The sequence below is a fragment of the Spea bombifrons genome, chromosome 6 (genome assembly GCF_027358695.1).
Source record: "Spea bombifrons isolate aSpeBom1 chromosome 6, aSpeBom1.2.pri, whole genome shotgun sequence".
Lineage (NCBI taxonomy): Eukaryota > Metazoa > Chordata > Amphibia > Anura > Pelobatidae > Spea > Spea bombifrons.
In genome coordinates this window covers 7,858,551-7,878,794 of record NC_071092.1, presented here as the reverse complement: position 1 = coordinate 7,878,794, position 20,244 = coordinate 7,858,551, and the positions used below count along the sequence as shown (strand labels likewise).

At 42.1% G+C, this 20,244-nt stretch overlaps 1 protein-coding gene across 3 annotated transcripts in view; it reads left to right on the top strand.

Moving 5' to 3' along the window:
• The window catches only part of GRIP2 (glutamate receptor interacting protein 2), a 95,149-nt gene that overhangs the window by 71,111 nt on the left and 3,794 nt on the right, over positions 1-20,244 (top strand). For 2 of the 3 annotated variants that reach the window (XM_053469247.1, XM_053469248.1), the window contains exons 3-19: positions 2,264-2,399; positions 2,620-2,765; positions 3,083-3,169; positions 3,718-3,793; positions 6,150-6,295; positions 8,207-8,354; positions 9,130-9,299; positions 10,173-10,298; positions 10,458-10,613; positions 11,280-11,466; positions 13,065-13,210; positions 14,310-14,390; positions 17,202-17,265; positions 17,675-17,820; positions 18,193-18,337; positions 19,023-19,162; positions 19,726-19,905. In XM_053469247.1, coding sequence (XP_053325222.1) covers positions 2,264-2,399; positions 2,620-2,765; positions 3,083-3,169; positions 3,718-3,793; positions 6,150-6,295; positions 8,207-8,354; positions 9,130-9,299; positions 10,173-10,298; positions 10,458-10,613; positions 11,280-11,466; positions 13,065-13,210; positions 14,310-14,390; positions 17,202-17,265; positions 17,675-17,820; positions 18,193-18,337; positions 19,023-19,162; positions 19,726-19,905 — 2,280 coding nt within the window. The remainder of the gene's footprint in view (positions 1-2,263; positions 2,400-2,619; positions 2,766-3,082; positions 3,170-3,717; positions 3,794-6,149; positions 6,296-8,206; positions 8,355-9,129; positions 9,300-10,172; positions 10,299-10,457; positions 10,614-11,279; positions 11,467-13,064; positions 13,211-14,309; positions 14,391-17,201; positions 17,266-17,674; positions 17,821-18,192; positions 18,338-19,022; positions 19,163-19,725; positions 19,906-20,244) is intronic. The other variant, XM_053469249.1, reaches the window with a different exon arrangement.

The window sequence follows — 20,244 nt, the reverse complement described above, 5'->3', positions numbered from 1 at the left end:
AAGAGATTAAAATAGTCTGAGATAGACTTAAACAGAACCTGCCACACACCATTATTTTTCCGGACTGATAAAATAGCCTTTGTAGAGAAAGTGTTACCCAGCGCAGACGTCGACAACCAAAAAAGCAAAATAGTTTATTTTATCTGCCGCTGATCGCATGTAGAACTTTCATCTCTCCGGTTCTAACAATCTCCAGTGAACAATGCAAAGCTAAACCGTCCTAACGGCAGAATGGGGTAAATAAATTGGTCTTTGATACCGATTTGTTGAAACGAGCACCAAGCCCTCTCTTTCCTCTGCATTCAGAGCATGGCACGCTCACCGTACTCCTGGGCATCATCCAGAAGCCGCGAGGGTTCCCTCCAAGCCGCAGGCACCATAACCACAATGTAAATGATTGTCGGGACGCAAATTAAGCGACCGCCGGGGAGCGTTAATATCCCGGCAGGTGCCATCTGCAGTCGTATCTGGAAGTTTGCTTGGGATGATGCGAAAAACCCGGCCAGGGCAGCTGATAATTTGAGCAGAAGCAAGGCAGATTGACACGACAAGGAGTCACGCGGTGCGGCAAGCCGTCCATAAGGGATCGGGACGGAAAGCCTCATTAACCCTTTCATTATATAGCATTACTGTAGGCAGATTGGAGGGGATTACAGTATATAGGTTTGAAGGGCAGAGATTGTGTTGACTCGTACCTCTTCGGTGTCCCAATTTAAGTATGACAGCTTCTATTTTTAAGTTAGGGGTTGGTTAGAGGGGTCAGAAGAGCCGCACAGCGCCCACGTGGCCACCCTGATACAAATTATTACATTATATATGCAGGCCACCAGCGTCCCATATTCACCTGATCGGGTGTGTAGCCAAGGGCTGTAAATGACCAACCGCAAGCTCCGTGAGCGTTAAAATGGAACGTGCAACTGGTTATACCCAACCGTCACACGCGCTTACACCACCATTACATCGGTGCCAGGGCCGCCTTGTCATTGCCGACCCTGAATGATGCTGTAGGTCAAGTGGATGAATGGGAATATTTGTCTGTGCTCAAGAGCTTGCGTTCTTCAAAGACGCATGCATACACTAGAAAAGGGATGTTGTCATAATTAAATCATCATATGGCCGACAGATAAATTGGAGCGCTACAAGGAACTACTTGGGAGACCTTCATCTTCTCCCATAATGGAGAATAATTCCGTATATGAAATGTGATGAAAGCATAAAATGCATCATGCAAAGGCAAGCATGGGATGTGGATTTTATTGGTTGCTTTTGGCCACGTTGAACTGAAAACGATAAAATAAATTTATGTTCAGCTTGTCAGAGTGGAGGGATAAAGCCGGGGACGGGGATTAACTGGGTAAAATCTGCAAAGTGGCAGAACAGTCAATAGCCGAGGAAGCAATGGAATTGTAAGATTCGACAAGAATGTCGGGGTCAATAATAGATGAGAGGTTAGTGCTCGGAGAAGAAATAATGACACGGGAGATCAATAGACCGTTGTTTGTTGGCGTGGTAAATGTATGGCGTCATTTTGTGCTAAAGTTGTAGAGAATAAAACCATGAGATGGATAGAAAGTAAAAAAAATGACCAAACTGTAAAGTCTGAGGAAAGACCTAGGTAGATGGTTACATCAATGTCAAGAAGCCCAGGGATTGTCAATGTCAAGAAGCCATTTTTAAGTGCGTCAGCTGGAAGGAAAGTTAGAACTTACATTCGAGTTCCAAGAGCGTAAAGGTTGTGGTCAACAATAATCATGTTAGAGGTCATCTGTGTGCCTTACTTATATTTTATGATCATTTGTAACTTTTTTTTTTTCGTTTTTAGATTTAAATGTTAAATCTTGTCCTTGATTTCACAAACACAGTGAAATATTTGTGTGCATCAGCCAACTTAGTGTTTAAAAAATAAAAAAAATTCATGTCGTATAAAATGTGCCATTAAAGTTGGATTTGCCAATTATATATATTATTATTATTTTTAATAATGGTCAAATCTTGCAAGGTGAAGGGAATTGAAAAATCCAGGGGTACGTAGAGCATAGAGAGCCACGGGGCAGAAAACATTTAAAGTTTAAAACTTAAAAAAAAAAAAAAAAAACTTTTAAAACATGGATTTTTTTGGCTATTCCCTCTGCAGCTCTTCTATAAGAATATGGATACTCCTGTATATAGTAAAGTTCTTACAGATCATTGTTTCTTGCATAAACCAGTTCATCGTGGCTTGTATCTTGATCCGTCTTTTTGCAAACATTTTCAATCTTCGCAGAGGAGTTCCGTGGCGTTACCATAGTGGAACTGATTAAGAAGGAAGGAAGCACTTTGGGCCTGACCATTTCTGGAGGAACCGACAAAGATGGGAAACCCAGAGTGTCCAATCTCAGGCCTGGAGGTCTGGCCACCAGGTGAGTCGTTATTATATACCGTGTACATATTCTATACCGTGTATATGCTCTATTTCATCCTTTAATACCCATGAAGAGATGTTCCAGAGATGTTCTTCTGTCTTGCAGGGTTAACAGTTTAGACTGTAAGCTCTTTTCACTTTTGTGCTTAGTTTTTGGCCTATGTTCCTTATCTGACCAATGTCGGACACGTTCATTATCGCTCTCTATGCTTTTGCAGGAGTGACCAGCTGAATATTGGTGATTATATTAAGTCTGTGAATGGTATCAATTTGACAAAATTACGCCATGAAGAGATTATCAGCCTCCTAAAGAATGTGGGTGAGAGGGTGGTCCTGGAGGTCGAGTATGAACTACCTCCTGCCAGTAAGTACCATATTAACAATGCCACGCTCGTATAGTTGACAAAACCTATCGCTGTTAAAAGACAGACAAAGCCTCATACCAATAGTTAGAGAAAGTATGACCGTTTGTTGGTTTTTGAATCATATCAGTCCACGCTGCATGCCGTCATAACCTGGCTTGTACTGACATGGGGCAACGGAAGAGGGTATTTGTAGTAGATTCCCTTCAGAATGTGGTGGCGTCCATTTTTATTCCCCTGCTAGTTTAGGAGGTAGAAACAATGATATCTCTCTGGTTTCATACGTGCAATGTTCTGAGTATGACTTGTATCTATACAGCTCCGGACACCAGCTCGGCCATCATCCCAAAGACTATCGAAATCACCTTGTGCAAAGAGGGCAACAGCTTTGGGTTTGTGATGAGAGGTAAGCATTGATCATGTTTTAATAATGCATGTGTCATTAGTGGAACATGGGGACTGGCATCATTCCTCAGATACTTTCATGGTGGCCATCCATTTTTATTCCATAAACTGACAAAGCTTAGCATTGCGCAATCTCTCCAGGGAGACTTGAAGGTGGAAATCCCTACAAGACCATCTTTATCTTTCTATAGTTTTACTTTAGAATATGTAAAATCAGTAACATTCTAACAGTCATGAACCAATGATTCCACTCTACATAGGGACATTCTAGTTCACTCGTTTCGTTGCTGGGGCATCATGGTCTTCTGTAGATCCAGAGTCTATCTTTTCCATTTGAAACAAGCTATCCCATTTCATTCACGCCATGGCCCGGAATCCAGATGGTTAAATGGATAATTTTAATGATATTTTGCATTCAGAGGAACGTTACGTTCCTTATGTTAAATATAATGACAATTAGTTTATGGTAATATGGGAGGAAGTACAAAGTTAAATTATCAAAGGTAGAGGTTGAGGATAATCTACGCATTCATGTTCCTTTCTCCGCAGGAGGGGCCCATGAAGACTGGCATAAATCCAGACCACTAGTTATAATTTACGTGAGGCCCGGAGGACCAGCAGATAGGTATATGATATGATGTATGATAACGCCGTTATCTTTCTGTTATGAGAAGCCTGTGACTTATTTCATGAAGACAAGCGGAATATATTCCTTAAACCAGCTTGGTTTGGGTTAACGGATGCGTGCGTAACGGTGACAGCTGGTTGCTCAGTCTGGCACTCCAATAAATTCATCCCCAATATTACTTAATGTGCGCAGCGAATGTGAGACATATTGCAAATGACTTAATGTCAGTTTAATTCCAGAGCAGACAGTTTGGGAAATTGGATCCAAATTAGAGATTAGAGTGTTTCACTTGTTCAGTGAATATATATTTTGCTTTTCTAAAGGAATCCTAGGCAGTCTAAGTGATGGATTGGAACAGGGGTTTCTCATATTTTAACATTTAATTTCACAAGCCATGGTGGAATAACAAGGAACCGAAGGGGGAAACTGGTCCAAGCTACTGAATTTGAATCTCTCGCTCTTAATATTTTGTTATTTGGGAATAAAGAGCAGCTCTCTTCATATACGAAGCTGATGTTCCATTTGCGGCATCGGTATGCCAGGTCGAAGCGGCCATTTTGACTTTGGGACTTTGAGTCTGCGGGGCACCTTGGAATATATAAGGATAAAGCTGGCGGTTGTAAGAAAACTTAAGAAATTAAACAGGCAGAAGTGAATGAGGATTAAATTTAAATGGAGAGAAACAGTTGAAATATAGGAGAAAGTGGGAGATTGTTGGAGCGCTGGGGTTTCAGCTCACACACCTTGCTTTGTTCAATGAGGGGCCAACCCTGTCATATTTTATCCTGGAAGAAGATCTTGGATAGCCCTGCAATAATATTTTGCTCATGTAATAAGGTCTTAATATCCTGAGGTCCTGATGAATTAGCGACTACGTTGTTCTTGAAGACACTGGTGTTGGTCTTCTAAAATACACAGTGAAGTCAACGGGTTAATCTGCAGCTTCCCTGCAAACCTAGCATTTTTACATCTTTTGATGAGGTTTAAAGCTATTTTTGGTTGATCTATGACTTGTATAAGAGATTATAACCAAAGCCATAGTAAGTACACCCAGAATTTCAAAGCGAAATTCTTTCCCAGACATTGACAAAGATCCTTGACCAAGACTGTTCTCTTCTCTTCTGGAACCATGACGTCAACTCATTCAGAACTTATTATATTTTACTTTGCATTTTATTCATGGAGCCAGGAGATTCCTTAACGCTGTTACAACCTTGAAGAGCAAACCAACCACAACGTTGACATCTACACAAGATAGACTTCCATTGGCGCATTTTAAAACTTTCTGATACATACAGAGTAGAAAGCCCTGTCCTTGTAAGCTTACAATCTATTAGGAAGTTGCGGGGGGGGGGTATGAGACGGAAGGAGAAGGGCTGCTCGGGTGATCAATTGATTGTAGCGAGGCTGATCTAGATATCTCGAAAACAGAAGGTTTCTTTCAGAACGCAGGTGGACGGATTGCATGCCTGTCTGGCTATCTGGGTCATGTAGAACTCTCTCCGTAAGACATTAACTACTCACTTCTTCCCACCTTACTCTGTTTTTGCACCCCCACCTACCCGGTTGCCCCTTGATACTGCCCGTCCTAATAGCTCAATTATCCAACTCGCCTAGCTCCGAACAGAAGAAAACCCGAAATCCTGAGGGATTTAAAGCGATCTGTAATATTCCAGTTTCCCTACAATAAGCCGAAAAGCAGAATTTAAATGAAAACTCGTAGCGTCCTTGACAGTGATTGATCCGAGCAAATTATTCTGATCAAAGCGAGAAGCTGTCAGGTATTTGGGATGGTTTAAGGCATTTGTCATATTAATGCCCTCAATTTTAAACTCTGACATTTTATTCTAAATGGGGAAAAATGCCACATTTACTTTAACCCCCAGAGGCGGCTTCTTGCCTTGGAAAGCGATTTAGCATACTTGTCAGGAAATGGTTAAATTGGATCAAAGCTAGGACTCGTTAAATGTAATGCTTTAGGGGATAGCTGCTGGCGCGTGGCAACTAATAATTCTCAAACCGTAGCGTATATTAGAGCTTGACAACGCTCTACTTTCCTGCAGAGATCTTTATTGATTTGTATAGCGCCATCATAGTCCATAGCGTTGTGCAATGGATAAACCAGACATAACTCGTGCAACTGGGACTTGCAGGAAAAAATGGTAAGGAGAATCCTGTTCAAAGGAGCTTACAATCCAGAAGTCTAACCTACTGAGTTTTAATGTTTGAAAGGGGTGGCAGGGGAGCATTTAGTGGAAATTGACTAGAATTCCGAGTTTAACTAAAAAAAAAGGTTCTTGGATTTTACTTCTCATTAATTGAGGCTCTTTTTTTTTTTTTAATTTTTTTGCAGGGAAGGGACCTTAAAAGTTGGAGACCGTCTGCTGTGCGTTGACGGCATCTCCCTTCACAACGTTTCTCATGCAGATGCAATCGCCATTCTCCGCCAATGCAGTCAGGAGGCCGTCTTCCAGATTGAATACGACGTTGCGCTTATGGGTGAGCAGAACTCGTTGAGAGACGTAGTCCGCGGCAGCTTGCGCCCCCCGCAATAGCAAATATTGAACAAATAATACCAAACAATAATCAAGCTACTGCTTAAAAATACACTATACAAAAGGGGTGATTTGGGGAAATTATTAGGAACGGCCATTTAAAACCCCAACTATTTTTTGTTTTATTTTTCACTAGAGCTTTCGCGTAAAAGAACGCCGTACTCTCAGCTGAAGCTACTGGCTAACGAGGGCTTGCACCTTTCTCAGATAATACTTGTGATTTTCTGCGTGCTCTCGGTTGTGTTACGCGTTGTAACTCCCTCCTGTAAAAAAGTAATTTCAAGTAAACCACTTGATCCCAAAGCACCCATTTAACTAGGGAATTAAATGTGTACAGATAATTTATTGAAGCCTTGATGTTGCTTTTAGCCTAACGGGATAAGCCCAAGTAACTTTAGGTTGCTGTAGAATTTTCACCAATAAGTTATCGCAAACAAGCTCACTGGCCAGTCCTCCGCGCTAAATGCTGGTCAAAGGTATCTCAAAATAGTGCAAATGACCCCCGAAGACCTCTTATCATTGGGGACACCTGTTATCATCATCATCATAGGGGACCATGCTGTTTTAGATGTCCCGATGTTTGAATTGGAAGACCCTTCACGGTAGCTCTGAGCCTGTATGTCCTTTCCACTGTGCAATGGCATATTGTCATGAGTTGGACCATAGCTGGTAAAAATATTTGTTGGGTTCAACAAGGTCAAGACTGGGAAAAGTGCGTTAATTAATTACAGAACATATTATATACTTACATGAGATGAATGGTTGTGACGTTTTCTCTAATTCTTTAGGTCTAAGGTGAACATACCAGGGGCTTAGTCTCATACTCTTGCTTGTGGATGGTGGGGGTTGTGTTGTGGTTGTCTACCTGTGTTCTAGAAGGAAAGTTGTTGTTTTTCTTGTGTATTTTCTATGCGTTGGTGTAATTGCTCACTGTGGAGGGACAGGAAGGCACTGTTCTGATGGATGTCGATAGAAGTCCTTTAACAAACGGCAGCGCTCGAAGGCACAGTCACTCTCCACTTCATCCGATGCAGGAAATTAATTGATTGGACCAGATTCAGCGTTCTCTCTGCGGGTTTATCTGTAGTACGCGTAACTCCTTCAGGGCTGCGCGGTGTATCGGACATCATTATTCGCAGAAGGCTCATTAATAAATTGCAGTGTTTGGCTTTGGCTGTTAAAATAGTGGAGAGACATGAGGCCGTGGGTTGTAGTTAACAGGCGATTATTCACCGGCAAGTCTGGTTGCTGGTTGAGTATTTCAAATCGCGCCTGGTAAGAAGAATGGGGTGATTACTGGCGAGTCCTAAATACTGCAATTTGGGCATAGAAATCCCCATAGCGACAATGCAAATGATTAAAAATATGATGAAATCAGACCAAACATTTTATTGGTTTGCTCAGGTTCTCCTGCAGCTGGCAGAGACATACCCAAGACCACCCAAAGTTCTCAAGTGAAGGTGGCCCACCAGCTGCTGGTTTACCGCTTCCATGATCTTCAACCCACGATTGGATGGTTGTGGCTACAATGGAGTTAAATTGTAGTTAAATTGTTTGAAAGATGCTAATTGGTTATTCCTGTTCTGTAACCATTTCAGTATTCTTTCACACTTTTCTAAAGTTAAGTATTACCATGTACAAAGAAGTCCAGTGTAAGTACTGATGTATTCCATTCATCTTTATTGCGACATAGAAAGAAAAATATCTCTTATTCTACAAATCTCTCGTTCGTTAAAATTCAATTTTCTTACACAGATTACATTGTGGTTTTTATTCTTTTTTTCATGCAAATTGTGTCAACTTCATACAGTTTAAGTTTTTATTTTTCTAATCTGACTTACTCCGCTTCCTGCAGACACTGTGACAAACGCCTCTGGACCTCTGCTCGTTGAAATTGCCAAAACGCCAGGCTCCACACTAGGTATCTCTCTTAGCACCGGCACTCTCCGGAATAAGCAGGTCATAGTTATCGACAAAGTTAAACCCGGCAGTGTGGTGGACAGGTGAGTCTGGGGGCAGTGCCCGAGGCATTGTGTTTCACCATCTGCATGTTTGCGAATTTTATTCCAACACACTGTGGGCAGCTTCCTCTTAAAGGTCATGTTTTTGTAGCCAGCAGTGTTTTCTACTGATCAACTTTGGTTTAAATCCAGTTGAACATAAACATTTCTGAATAAACTGTTGACTGTGTTCTGAAAGTTATCTTTGGCGTGTTGATTATCCCTGGACTACAATTCCCATCATTCATGCATCTTCATGTTTGCCACCTGTTGCCTGTTGCGGTGAAATCTTCCTGACACCCTCTTCATAGAGCAATAATTGTTAATCCAGGTCTTGGCACACATGTCCCAGATTAATATGCACTGATCAGTTTTGCTTCTTGGGTCCCCAAAATGCAAAGTCTGAAATGTCTCAATGTAGGCCCTTAAATACTTCATGATGAAGACGTGCCCCTAATTGGAGAGTAAGCCCGCAGTGGTTTATATTTTATAAGTCATCATTTTATGGTGTCATCCATCTACAAGGCTGTGGGAAAAATAGATATGTCTTCCAATTCTCTGTTTGCTATCCACTCTTTTCATGATTATCATCGCTTGTCCTTCCATACCCTAATCCTTTATCTTCAGTATACAAACAAATGCAAATATATTGAGTCCAGCTATATCCAGTCTCACTTCTCTTTGACCTGAACTAGACTTTCTCTCTCCTTCTGTAAAATTGGACACTTTAAAAGGTTGACCGCTTGACCCTAGTATTACCTTCTCCTGTACCTTTCAGGTGTGGCGCGCTTCATCCTGGTGACCACATCCTTTCCATTGATGGTACAAGTACGGAGCATTGCTCCTTGATGGAAGCCACACAACTTCTTGCAAGCACCACAGAGAATGTAAAGTTGGAAATCCTACCAGCCCACCACAGCCGACTCTCTCTGAGACCCCCAGAGACTGGTCAGTGAGCTAGTGCAACTAGTGTATTACTTGAAGACTTGTTTGCCTGCTTCTGCTCTGGGATCTGTAACAGGGAGCTTGGGCTTAGGTGAAGGTCAAGCTCAGCCGCCCGCAGTCAGTCTGCAGAGGAAAATGCTCTTTCATTCAGAGCTTTTCAGCCGTGAAGGGTTATTATATGACAAGGCAAGGTTGGAGCAGTGTAACATAGTAACTCAGCCTGTTGGGGGGGGGGGTTCATCCCGTCAAGCTGATCCCAGTGAAGGACATTGAAATAGCCTGTAACCCTTTCAGAGAAAAGCAGCACGCATCGGATTTCACAATGTTTCACTGGACAATTTTAGCCCGTAGTAAATTGTATGAACCGGACCTGGCCGTAGCTATAGGCATTTCAGCTCTGAATGTATGCTAAGAACCAGCACGGCATTGTGTTCTTGTGTTGGTGAGGAAGCTTCTGATGGTACAGACCTCCCCACCCCCATACCATGTTCTTTCACTGATATGTGTTGGTATATACTATATATATATATATATATATATATATATATATATATATATATATATATATATATATATATATATATATATATATATATATATATATATATATAAAGGCACATTTTAACCAATGTTAATTGAGGCAGAGAACTCCCCTTAGACCCCCATGCAATGTGACCAATAAACAAACTTATGGTATGACAAAGGATTGAAAGGACCGGCAATGCTCTTCTTTCTTAAATGAACACTAAAAGGAAATCAATTGGTTGTAGTTCCTTAGTTCCGATATGTTCCCTACATCCGGGGATCGTAGGCTACAGGTATACCCCTGGTCACTGTATCGTTGAACTCATTGCAGTCTTCACCCCTTTGTATCAGTTAAAGTGCAGAAGAGTGATCATCATCACTGCTGGGACCCCTGTGTCAGCTACTGCCACTCCCATCACCCAGGACACTGCAAAACCCCCACATGGAACCCAAGTTCTAACCAAGATTACTGCAAATGTACGTAATGCAAACATTCTGTAATAACCGGGGGTCTTCATAACGTCAGTGTCTAGGTGCATCGCTCTTCAGGTTCAGATGGTTGGATGATCTTGTATGGTCGTGCTTAAAGGGCTTTCTAAAAATTGCCTTTTTTTTTTGTCCCCGTTTTATTTTCAGCTTTGGTCGCTACCAATTTTTCCTCCTCCTCTTCAGCGGGAACGCCGGGATTCAGTAGTCAGAATTCAAACACACTCCCCCGAACTGCGTATCCGATGAGCCCAAGGACTACCATGTCCAGGAGGCGACAGCGCAGAAAGGACCACAAGAGCTCATGTAAGAGGGGAGCATAATTATGACCTCTTTATTAGGTGCTGTTTGTTCCATATTAAAAAATATATATTTAAAATGGATTTAACTGAATTGGTCGAAGAGAAGATGGAGTCGCATGTTGACTTTGATACCGTTTGTTGAGCCGATATAGAAGAAGTTGTGCAGTTGTGTAAGCTTTCGAGACCTCATATCAGAGGAAGAGTTCCTGGAAGCTTATGTGACTATAAATCTATTTTTTTTTTTTAGTTAGGCAAATACACCTTTATTATATATAACAAGAAGGACAATTTTACCTAATTGATGTTCCATAAGTGTCACCGAGTAGGAGTGCTTACGGGACGCCATAGCTTGTAAACCGTAGGTATTTTAATTTTCTTGCTGTGGTGGTTGGCGTAGCGAGGATACAAGGGACTCGTACTAAATAACTGTTTAACAGATCTGCTTTAAAGATTCCGTCTCCCACCTGTCTTTGATCTAATTAAATGTTGTCGTTCGATGGATTGCTTGCGAAAAAGTTATTGCGTGGTTGCAGAAAATATTGGAGACCTACAGTAATGATCCAGGTAGAACCTGGCCGCAGCTTGTATTAAACATGCAAACAATGCTTCCCCTCCATTGAGTTACAAATGTAGAGTATGCTTTGCTGATGAACCTTCCTTTCTGTTCCAGTGTCCTTGGCTTCTAGTACAGTTGGTCCTGGTGGGCAGATCATACACACTGAGACCACCGAGATTGTCCTTCGTGGAGACCCCCTAAATGGCTTTGGGATTCAGCTTCAGGGGGGTATTTTTGCCACAGAGACCCTTTCGTCCCCTCCTCTTATACGGTTCATTGAGCCGGATAGCCCTGCAGAGAGGTAAGGGTCAAGCGCCTGTACAGGAATATGATTGCGGAAAATAGAACGTTAACATCGAATTAATACGGTCTGTAAAGCAAGCTTGATGATGACTAATTATAGAACACTTGGTAATCAAGTCGTGTTCTCACTACAGCGCCTAATAGACATGGTTTCTTAACGAGGATTGACGTAGCGTTAATTGGCTTGTTCTATACTTTCTAGGCTCTGTACACATTTGGGGAAACCTTGGCACCCAGAGTGTCCGGAGCCGCGCTTTGTGATTTGAGGACCGTTCTGGAAGCAGTAGGGTCGCAGGGGACACATCCATTTGTCCCACAAGGGCAGTGGATTTGTCTGCGTTGACAAACGAGGCTTCGTTCGGGGAATTAATTGACTGCAGATTTTAATTAGCAACAGCATCGACGCCCGTTAACTTTTGATTTCTGAGAGTGATTTCCCCGTCCTGCTTGTGCCTGTGTTGACTTGTGCATCTAATCGAACAGCTTCCGGAGGAATAAATCACACAGCTTGTTGTTCTGGGTAATGGGGTCAGAGCGGAGCCCCTGGGCAGAAGCCTCCATTCCTCTAGAGGCTTTTTAAAATTTATTTATTTAACCCCTACCTGCTTCCTTACATTTACAGAATTCCCATCTGTTCCTTTCTTGACATTTTTAGTTTTCCAAATCTTTCATTTTTTTCCCAAGGTTTTTAAAATACAAATCAAAATTATATTTTCCCATTTTTCTTGTATTTTCTATTTTATTAACATTGCATTTTTTTAACGTTACTTCCTATGGCTTATGTATAATAGTATGTTCTGCGTTGTCATGTGTTATTTTTAATTTGTATTTCCCTGTGAGAGATCAGAATGTCTAGATTACTTTTTTATACTCCGGATTAATTCCTATATTCTGTATAAGCAAGAGCAGGTGGGATCCGGGGGAGAGGTGTCCCATAACACTGGGGTCTTCTCTCTTTTCTTACTGATTTATGCAGGGTATCAGACATTCCATCACGTTCTGGTTATTTAGTTTTATGGACGTTGTACGGTCATTTAATACTTTCTGCTGTTAGAATTAGCGGTGCTGCCAAGGGCAGTATAGAGTCTCTAAATCTTGATCCAACGGGAGGTTCAGACGGCACAAATCAACAGCGTGATAAGGGTGTTATCGCTGCCGTGCACCTAGCCTTATCAGAACATCTGTGCCGCGGCAAGCAGGTAGACAAAGCCAGAAGGACGCAGGTCGGGAAGAAGAAGTGTCAGAATGGGGAGTAACAAGTAAAACAAACTGGGTAGAACGGGAGGGGAATTTAGAGCAAGGTTAAAGGAACAGGGTAGGTACACTAGCCACTAATCCAAGGCTGTCAGGTCTGATGCTCAAGGGACGCAGTCGCACCGAGATTTCTGGATCATACTTAAACGGATTGCGTACTAAAAGCACCGCATCTGCTCTTATATTCATTAATGACTGTTGTAAAAGGAAACTGAAGACAAATCTAGACTTTAAACGCTCATTTGAAGCTGTAAAAAATGCTCTCCTGCATTTCTGGGGGACGTTTTAGTTGGATTTGTGTAAAACGTGTGGCTGAGCCATCCTGCTACTCATTATTCGTAGGTGCGGACTTCTGCAGGTCGGTGACCGACTTCTGTCAATCAACGGAATCCTCACGGAGGACGGGACGCTGGAAGAAGCCAACCAACTTCTGAGAGATGCAGCTCTCGCCAATAAAGTGGTTCTAGAGATCGAGTATGACGTGGCTGGTGAGTTTTAAGTGTATCAAATGTAAACTTTCCCCTTTAATGCTATAACAAAGCAAGTTGGTACTGCTTGGTGTCATCCACATGAGTATGACTTGTAGTCTTGTACCAGCGGTTACACTCCTTCTTGCTCTCTCCATCGTAATGCAGGTAAAAGGAATCTAGTGGTCTAGGAAGTGTATAAGGTGTATCTGTACCTCCATGACTTGGTTTGCTCTTCAGTCTTCCTCATGGGGTTCTTTGGGATTAAACTGGAGTGTGATTTTCATTGGGTCCCCAGTCTGCACGGGCATGGGTTGCCAGACGATCAGAGAAAAGTGGTCAGAACAGTTGACCCAGGCCCGCTGCACATGGCTTTATTTCACAGCTTTGTAGATAAGCTTATCCTTTCATTCCCCCCTCAACCTTCTAATCAATTGTAAGCTCACAAGAGCAGGGCCCTCTTCTCCTTCTATACCAGTAACTCTCGTTGTGTATCAGTGTCATTTTTACTGCCCCCCATTGCAATAACACTTTGGCCTCAAAGGACCTTCTCCTCGGTACTCGGGGTTCACGGACTGTTAATGGAATGAGTAGCTGCTCCACCATCCTTGGAGGAAAGGCTTCTGTTATTCAGATGGTTAAGTCTGCGACTATCACTGATGAGGAGTGTGGTTACGTAGAAACCATATCAATGTCTGCTGGAGGATGACAGACTGTTCGTGGGTTTGTGTGTACACACTTTCCGTGCCACGCTTTCTGTTTTAACAGCCTGTGTTTTTCTCTTAAATTAACACCCTTGAATGAAACACACATGTATTGGCTACGCAGCATTTGCTGCAAGCCTCGTAAAGGAAATATTATAATGGGGGGGGTAAATGTGTGTTAGCATAAATGTGTGTGTTAGCGTTAGTGTGTATGTGTGGTATTTTTTACCGTATCCACCTGTGCCAATGAACTATCGTCGTGTGCTTTAACCAGTGAGTTGGAGACTGCTTAGGATTCCTTAGCGATAATTTGATCTCAAATGCCTTACATGTGTTGTACATTTAAACCTCCTGCCTTGGAGCAAGATCTTTGCCATACCCATTCATTCTCCCCATTCTTTTATTTTTATTCCAAGAGTCTGTGGTTCCGAGCAGTGGAACGTTTCACGTCAAACTACCAAAGAAGAGAGGCGTTGAGTTGGGGATAACAATCAGCTGTGAGTAGCTCGTGAAATGAAGGCCTTCAATAGCGTGGAGTGCAAACTCCTATGTCTTCCTCATTGTTGTCATAAAATTTGGTTGATAAGAAAAACGTCGCCGATTTGAAATGTTCCCTGGAAACAAACGCAGGAATTCATGTTCTAGAGAGTGCATAATGGGGGTAGCTTTTGGGTAGTACCGTATTTGCTCGATTATAAGACGAGGTTTTTTCCAGAGCAAATGCTCTGAAAAATACCCCTCGTCTTATAATCGGGGTCGTCTTCTCAGACCCCCCAAAAAATGTCTGCTGGGGCCATGCTGCTTACCGGTCGCGAGCAGCGTCTCTTCTGTTAGAAGCAGGAGGACAGGAAGCTTGCAGCGTCCTCACAGAGCTCTATCTCCCCCTCCCTCCTCTGGGGGCGGGGCCAGAGAAGTTGCTCTACAGCCGGTCCCCTGCAGAAGTCTTCGAGTGAGAGATCTGCAGTTCAGGTAAGGGGGTGGGGGAGGGTTTTTGGGTAAGTATGTGTGATTAATGTGTGTTTAATGTGTGAAGTATGTGTGATTAATGGAATGAATGAGTATTTAAATGTGTTTGTGTGTGATAGCATGGATGTGTAAGGGGGGTGGGGGTTGTAGCATGGCATAGGGAGGCTGTAATCCCACTACTATCATCCCCAGGTTCCAGCATGTACTGGCTGCCTTGGCTTGATAGGAGTGTGATTGCTGTTAGCAGTTTGATATATATATATCAAACTGCTAACAGCAATCACACTCCTATCAAGCCAAGGCAGCCAGTACATGCTGGGTTAAAAGGCATATCATGGGGCTGAGTGGCATATAGGAGGTTAAAATGCATTTCTGGACCTCCAGAAATGCATTTTAACCCCCTATATGCCACTCAGCCCCATGATATGCCTATATACCTCCAGAAATGCATTTTAACCCCCTATATGCCACTCAGCCCCATGATATGCCTTTTAACCCCCTATATGCCAGAGTGCATTTCTGGGGGCAGAGTGGCATAACTGGGGGGAGGCAGGTTGGCAAATAAAAGGAAATTTAAAAAATATATTTTTCTCAATCATAGCTTTTATTAAACATGAAAAAATAATTTACATGAATTAATATTTACTGGTAAAACTTTTTTCCTATAGGGTCGTCTTATATTCAGGCTTTTTGTTTTTTTCCTAAATTAATATTTTGATTTTGGGGGGTCGTCTTATAATCGGGGTCGTCTTATAATCGAGCAAATACGGTAATAGAAGATATAGAGACTGCATCTACATTGAAAGGTCCAGTCATCTCATATCCACTAGACATCTGTAACTGGTGGTCTAGTTGGATTAATAGATATCCCAATGCCTTAGGCATTCATATTGATCCAGACGAGCTACACAAGGGGCATGAAAAGAGTGGTCTCCCCCATCGTAGACCCTGCAGACGGTTTTGAGACACCTGGTAGACAATCAATGCACATAGTCGTGAACATCATGGATGGACTGGACCAGCAGAGATGAGAGTTGGGAAACCTTACATTGCATTTGTAACTTTAGTTAAAACTACATAACAGGCTGAATGATAAAATTTCACGCAATTATCCCTGCTGATGGTGCGTTCGCCTCTGTTTTTGCCATTATACCAAGCAGCAGATGTGTTTTTATGTATGATCTATTTTTAATACCACGCAAGTAAGAAAAGTAATTTATCTGCACCGAAGCCCGGATTCAGACTCCTCGTAACTACTGCTAATGGATTTTTGAAGCTTTAGTGCTGCTCTTAGCATAAACATTTGTGTCCTTTATTGATTAGTGCGTGCAAGGTATGCCTGGATATACATACTCTTGAAATAATTAATGAGAAGCCCCGCCGGCAATATGTTGCATTATCACTGAAATTAATGTTTGTTGAAACATGCCTTATTACGCCGTTCTTTGACCAAAGCCTGTATGCATTGGAAATCATTAGCAAAGCACTGCATGGTTACCTTCACTTATGCCCATGAGAAACCACTTTACTCTGTCATTTGTGTGGCAGCAATCGGTGTCCATGTCTGTAGTCACGTTTTACAAACCTCCGTCATCATCATCATCATCATATCCGCTAAGAGAGCTCTGTATCTTCATACAGTCATTAATCATCCGCCAAATTGAAGTCCCAGCAGGGATGACGTATTAAATTAGCTATATATTATCAGTATAAATGGCACCATTGATCTGCTGTTGTATATTTTTCTTCTGCGTTGCTCTCCTGTCCCTGTTGAAGGATACATTGTGATTTCGGTGATTTATAATCGCTGTTTCTCGTAGCTGGTGTCCTGGGGCATTGAAAGCGTGCCTGGCATACCAGTATCCAGACGCACAAAACCATTACTGACTTTCTTACCATGTCGTACACAGTGGTTGAACTTCACTTAACCAAAACCTAGTCCACAGTCTGGCACGACGTGGCTTATTCATAAGTATTTTGTCTACGTTTTTTAAAAGCTGTTAAATATAAACTTCCTTGAGCACAGGTGAGCTAGTCAATCCTGAATCAGGCCAGTGCAGTGATGCTGGAGACTTGTGATTACAGCTTCACTAATATTTGTGGCACGTAGTGACTTTTATTAGCGTGTAAACGAAGAGTGGGGAGGGAAGTTTGGAACGGACAATGCACCTTGATTATTGTCTCTGCCGGTTAGTCTCTATGGCCACAGGGGATCATTCGGGATGACTAGGGACCGATACCGGCATTTAGCCAAAAAGGACAATCCAGGACAATCTAGCCTTTTTAGGTTCTAGGTTTTTATATCTTCTAGTTTTTGATATATGCTCCCTTGCTTCCCGCAGCAAGCAGAAAACCAGGGGAGCCGTTAATTATATCGGACATCAAGAAGGGCAGCGTTGCACACAGGTGGGTTACCCCAGTGGCTCGGCAGGTAATGCAGCCGGTTTCAATGACACTGTTGTCAATCCGCAACAATCCGGAGACCGTAGAATGTGCTTGTTTCCACCGTACGTAATCCAGCTAATAATGGGATGTTTCATATTTATATTAATAAGCCATCTTTTTCTGTCAAAAGCAGGGAGACGGAGGCAGATGAGTACAGCTCTGGCAATCTGTCTGTACAGCAGACCTTTTTCACATCGTCTCCGTCTCTCATGCCATCTCTGTAGCCGTATCTCCAAATCAATCGCCTACTTACAATGATAACTTGCAAATTTAGCCCGATTATCGGGACATGGACGGAATATTATCTGTGACACCCTACGTGCCGTCTAAACCTGATTCCTAAGCTGCAAACAAATAATTGTCTCTCCAGAACCGGCACTCTAGAACCAGGTGACAAACTATTAGCTATTGACAACATCCGTCTAGACAACTGTTCCATGGAGGACGCCGTGCAGATCCTACGGCAGTGTGAAGAACTGGTCAAGCTGAAGATTCGAAAGGATGAGGATAATTCTGGTATGATAGCCTTTGATGTTCAGCCGAATAAAGCATTTTACTTAGAGATTTATATGTTGCTTGCAACTTTATGTATGTATGTATGTGTGTGTATGTATGTGTATATATATTATATAGATAGATAGATAGATAGATAACTCAGGCGGAGCTCTTCATACTTGGCTCACCAAGACTTTATATGCCAAGATCTTTTTAAAAAAGTTTGTGTTACTTAGTCTTTAATCAGCATTTACGTTAACACCAGTGTCACATAGTAACATAATTTAGCTTTAGAAAAAGTGACAAGACCGTCAAATGCAACCTTGCTGTTGACCCACAAAATCAACGGATGTCCCTTTTGGGAGCGACCACGTTAATCCTCCTGTTTTGCAGATGAGCAGGAGACCACTGGTGCCATTATATACACGGTGGAGCTCAAGAGGTATGGGGGCCCCCTTGGTATCACGATATCGGGAACCGAGGAACCGTTTGATCCTATTGTGATATCTGGGCTCACAAAGAGAGGTCTGGCTGAAAGGTGAGTCCTGTTATACGTTCCTCTTTGCAGACAAGCTTGCTTTCCACTATGGAAGCTTTTTCAGATTCTAGACTATTGGCTTCTTTAAATGAACGCATTGCTTTAATGTTAAAGGATACTTAAAAGATTTTCATTTGTACTGACTATTATTTCAGCAACAAAACGCAACATTAGAAACCTCGTTCTTAGTACTATTGAATGCCCAGCTCCTTCCCGTTAATTATTTTCTAGAATATTTCTTTTTTTTGTAATTTATGCCAGGAACACTCTCTCATGTGCCACAAAAACACCTTTTTAAGGTTCCATCGGGGTTCTAGATGCCAGTCCGATTGTGATCTGTTGTGCTACAGTGACACCTAGTGGTGCCTGGAAATGTCCACAATTAAATTCTTTTTGAGCGGGATGCTTTCTTTAGTTACATTCCAGACCACTAAAAATACCTTTCTTGTTGTGGATGAAAGCATCTTTCCAGTCTTGGATTTTAAAGGCGAAAGCTTTTATCAGAAATTAATCTATTAAAACTACCTATAGCTTGTAATGTTTTTGTTTTGTGTGCCTATGTATGAAGGCTCTTTAACTTCTGGTTGGCCATTGGTCTTCCAGGACTGCAGCTATGGAGCCGTACTTAAAATCCTGCTTTTCCATTGTATTTTTGCCCACTGTCACTGTTTTTGTTCAATTATAGGACTGGAGCCATTCACATTGGGGATCGTATTCTTGCGATTAATAATGTGAGCTTGAAGGGAAAGCCGTTGAGCGAAGCCATCCACCTGCTGCAGATGGCGGGAGAAACCGTGACCCTCAAAATAAAGAAACAGGCAGAGCGTGAGTAGGACAGATCATAGAGGGATTATTACTATTGGTGCCTGTAGGACCTTGAATCATTACGTTGGCTTAACAAAAAGGTTCCGGGTCATTTGTCTCTGGCTAGTGGTGAGAAGCCTATGGTTATGGATAGAGGTGGAACATTACGGTCTCCTTAAAGGGACACAACAGCCATTGTATGCACTTGATTTCAATGGGAGCGCTTTTCTTCTACTCATTGGGCTAAAACTAAATCTTACCCTAGAAGTTCAAAATGTTCTTAACGATTAAGGCCGACTAACTTTATTTTTGAAATGTAACTGTTTAAAAAGATAGAAATCAGAACATGTTTCACGCCACTCAGAAAAAAATATCCCAAAAACAGTGGCTTCAGTAGCAATATTATGTCTTTATGAAGCTGTTTCTTGTAGAAACCAAAGCATGAAGCGATCCAACACATTGAGCAGATTTATCATTTAATTCTCCTTGTAATTGTTTTAAATAGAGAACAGTTTTCCTGTTGTGGTCATGCAGCCTTTCTCCGTATAAACGTGGCTTGTGTAACGGCTGGACCTGTCTTCCAGGCACAAACTCCCAGAAGATGTCTGATGGTTTGAATGAAGGGAGCGACCCAGAAGATGACCTTACCGACTCTCAAAAGACCAGCAAACTGTCTGAGATCTACTCGACTACCATCCCTAGCGTGGACAGTGCGCTGGAGTCCTGGGATGGATCTGGTATTGATGCAGGTTATGGAAGCCAAGGTGAGAGACCTGGTCTTTGATATATAGAAAAGCTGTGGGCCATGTCTGAGAAACTGAGTGGTCCTCTTCCCCCTCTATGGCTCAGTTAGTAGGAATATTCCATTCACTGTTATGGAGCCAAGACCTCTTTCGCACCAGAATCACATTTTATTTACAACCTCATAACGAAGGGTAGACAGGACATAACAATTCGTATATAACATAACAAGATGACATACAGAAGCAGTCGGTGAGGAGGGCATTTTTTTAAACCTTAATTTCAATGAATTACTTAAATCAGAATATAATTGTAAAAATAAACTGCACTTATTTTAAAGAAGTTGGAAGCTTTTAGAGACT